The sequence below is a fragment of the Micropterus dolomieu genome, linkage group LG16 (assembly GCF_021292245.1).
Source record: "Micropterus dolomieu isolate WLL.071019.BEF.003 ecotype Adirondacks linkage group LG16, ASM2129224v1, whole genome shotgun sequence".
NCBI classification, from domain to species: Eukaryota; Metazoa; Chordata; class Actinopteri; order Centrarchiformes; family Centrarchidae; genus Micropterus; species Micropterus dolomieu.
This window is the reverse complement of record NC_060165.1, coordinates 15,470,693-15,474,449: the sequence shown is the minus strand read 5'-3', so window position 1 is coordinate 15,474,449 and position 3,757 is coordinate 15,470,693. Positions and strand designations below refer to the sequence as shown.

Genomic DNA, 3,757 nt, shown 5'->3' with positions numbered 1-3,757 from the left:
ACAGCTAATGTTTTTCAGTTTGGGGAATTATCTTACACATAATGGCTACTGGATGAATGAAGACATGTTGGATGGATGTAGGAGAAAGGAAATCATAGTGAAATTATTTGTTATGAAAGTCAAGAGAGACAAAAAATTGTGCTTATCGTTAGTGGGATTTAGTTAATGACACAAACCCCTGTATTCGTGCTCCTAAACTGAAGTCATTTTCTACCCTTTTATCCCCAAAAAGGGATTCATTGACACAAATTCAGCCAGTTGGTCCAACAAAGTTTTCTTAGTTGCTGTTGCCATTGCTTCTCCAATATACTGATGAGCCAAAAATACCATATCAAAAATAAATGCAACCCTTTCACAAAAAAATGAGCAATAAATAATAATCACGTGGTGTTCTTGTACTGTATATGTACTGTATATACACAGAGAGTTAAGTTTGTTGTATATATGTACACAAGACTGGGTTTTTAGCATAGCCTACGACTGGAATTCGTGCCCAGATTCTATAAATCCCAGTAAAAGCAACAACATAATAACTTACACAAAATCCTCAAGAGCAGAAGGGATAATGCACAATGAGACTACTATGTTGCTTGTCATTTTTGCCCCCAAAAATAGAAGCACTGGTCTGGAAAGGAAAGGAAATATAAACGAAAACTTTTTTTCTTTTAGGTAGGGTGTAAAAAAAGCCTCTAGAATTCCATAAAATAACTAGCTTATTAAAACACTGATTGACAACAACATGCACAATGCTTTTCCCAGCCTCAGGTGGAGAAGGTCACGATGAAGCACTTTCTCTGCAGAGCGGCATGACTTTGCAGTTTTTGCATGTAATGATGCTTCTATTTGTTTTTAAACAACATGAGGGCCACTGGTGCGAGCTGTGCACACCTCGATGTGAATTTCAACCCTTCCCTTTCCCCCCTTTTAAGGGTGCTGTTGTCCGTCTTGACTTGAAGACTAGACGGAAAGTTCTTTTCTCCTCAGACAGTTCTTCAAAATAAGAGTTTTTAATTCCATTCCATGTACACTATCTTGCAGTTCACATGCTCAGGTCAAAGAGGGCAGCAGGCTGCAGTGAATGCATAATTTCTGCTTCCATAAATGTCTGTGTATCTATTAATGTCCCCACAACTGTCCTCTCAGCATATTAAGTCCATCTGCAACAAACACCTCGCAAGACATTTTTGTCCCACTCTTATTTTAGTAACTTATGTACAGGAGGTTGAAGTGTCCGCCAGGCAGTATTCCCAGGCAACCAGCCATATTCTCGCACATTTACAGTATGCAATCCAGTTTTTCAGTCCTCTGTTCATCTTTGTCCTCTTCACAGGTGTATTTGTCTTTGAATGAGAGCTTTATTGTTGTTACACGAGTGCAGTTCATGTGTGTCTACCTATAAGTGTGTGTTGTGTGTTAATGGGCATTTGTTCTGCTGTTCTCATGGCGAGGTCACTGAATCATACATTGGATACACAATCTATAGAATGTGCTTGTGTGTATATGTGTGGATGCATGGGTTTGTGCTTGTGTGTGTAGATCTGGTTGCATGTGTGCATCTCTGTGCTTTTTTTTCTCCCTCAAACGCTACGTGGGGGTCTTTGAAGCTCATGGGTCCTCCTGTTGCGTCCCTTCTTGTTTTCTTGCATCCGTCTCCACTTGGCCGCGTGTTGGCTGCCCGCACGAGACCCCGTCACCGCTTGAGAAGCGGCCACGCTGCCCTGGCCCTTTTGGCTGTTTTGCAGATTCTGGTTGTTCTTAGGTGCCTGGCTACTCAACATACCCAGATTTGGTTGACCTTTCTGAGTATTCTGGCTCCGTGCTGGCCCTTCCACTGTTGGAGCTCCTGCCTGGAGCCATGGCCTGCTCTGTGGTGGACTGGCTTGCTGCTTCTGGGTGTGGGGAGCTTTGGGCCGTAATGCGGTGTTAGTACTGCCGGTGCTGTCAGGTTTACCCTGACTGTTGTCATTGGGCGTCTTCACCCTCTTCTGTTTGCGCTCTTTCTTCCAAACTCGATCGCAAAACTCCTCCACGCTGTTGAGGTCTGGGTGGTCCAGGAGAGACAGGAAATCTCGATACCACAGCCTGTGCTTGGGAGAGTGGCCCACCCCGCCTCCTGCACCAGAAAGAGCAGGTAGGATGTCACCCAGTCTCTGTGTGGGGATGACCTGGAGGTTGAGACGCAGTAGGGGCTGGATAAACCCGTGTTCGACAGCCTGGCAGTGGTAGACCCCTGTGTCAGACTGGGTCAGACTGCGTATGAGCAAACCCTGGTCTGTGCGGACCACCCTGTCATCTAGCTTGATCTGAAAAAAGACACAGAGAGAAAGACAAAGTTTAACATAAAGAGCAAGAAATTAGAAAAAGGTTAGTAGATAAACACACTGTGTTCCTGGAATAAAGTTTTAATATCTGTCAAATTCTACAATTTATAGCTTAACAAACATCCCCCAGACATATTTTAGGATGTAAAAATATGTGTTTCCACAAAATATTATTTTACATTTATTTAAAATGTATTTCAGAAGTTTGAATACTGAACACAAGATGCCTCCTAAAAGTTAATTCTTGGTGTATGTGGACTGGAAGTTTAAGTTTCTACTTCACATCTTGGACCACAATCAAACTACATGTGATGTCACAAAATAATGCTTCAGATGTAAGATGAGCTCCAAGAAACTTTCCCCCCTTTGGTGGATGAATGTGAAAACAGCCCTTGAGTGTCAAACTCATAAACACAATCATTCTTCACAGTGAACAATAAGCGAAGAGGGGGACATAAAAGTTTCCATGTCCATGTTCCCAGTCCTTAAATCTGGAGGGATGGTGTTTTTATTTATGCATAGGTTCAATACAAGCTACGGCCATGATCCTACAGAGAACAGCATTGTGGGCGAAAAATACATCCACATAACTGATCTGAAAGGGACTGTCATGTTGAAGCAGTGAGGGTGTCAACGAAGATATGAAAAAATGATACGATAAGCTGTTCATAAAAGATTAAATGATTGCAGCTGTGATAGCTTTCAAGTAAAATGATATATAAACTAAATAGTATTATAACCTGCTGTGCACTGGTTTGCATTTGATAAGCCTTAAAACTCATGGATCTCAAAACTGGACTTCCTGGATTATATTTTCTCCATCTCACCAGTACCTAAAACTACATGCCCTGAACGTCCGACTAGATAAATACAAGCCAAAAAAGAAAGTCAGGCAAAACTAAGTGGTAACATCATACGGTCAAAAGACAATCTAAACATCCACACCCCGGGGTTACCACCCTTTCTAAGTCACTGAGTTTAAAGGTCATTACATGATAACACTGAGAAGGAAAGGCGTAGCCTTCAGCAGAGAGATGATGTTTTGTTTGCAGTAATTTAATTAGCATAAATAGTCCAAATTGGGGTGTAAGAGTTTTACAACCACGCAGCTGCATCTTACAAAATTTCTATTGAATGCTTTGAAGAGGCAAATCAGAGAAACATACACACCTCGTGCTTGAGATCGTCGTTGGGCTTCTGTAGCTGCCAGTAAATGAGCGCTCTCTGAGACTTGGGGCTGCACTCCAGGAACATGCTGCTGTTCTCCACGCCATACACACTCCTGTCCTCCACACTGCCTCCTGCGCCGTCCGTGTCTTCTGCTCAAACCAAAACACACACACACACACACACACACACACACACACACACACACACACACACACACACACACACAGACTTAAGTGTTATGTAAGAGTTCCTCCTCCCCTCAGTAC

The 3,757-nt window shown here is 42.6% G+C and overlaps 1 protein-coding gene across 1 annotated transcript in view; it reads right to left on the bottom strand.

Annotated features, from left to right (window-relative positions):
* Positions 1–991: 991 nt before the first annotated feature.
* The window catches only part of sema3aa (sema domain, immunoglobulin domain (Ig), short basic domain, secreted, (semaphorin) 3Aa), a 34,613-nt gene continuing 31,847 nt past the window's right edge, over positions 992–3,757 (bottom strand). Inside the window, exon 18 of the mRNA XM_046071804.1 lies at positions 992–2,303. Coding sequence (XP_045927760.1) covers positions 1,578–2,303 — 726 coding nt within the window. The 3' untranslated portion in view covers positions 992–1,577. The remainder of the gene's footprint in view (positions 2,304–3,757) is intronic.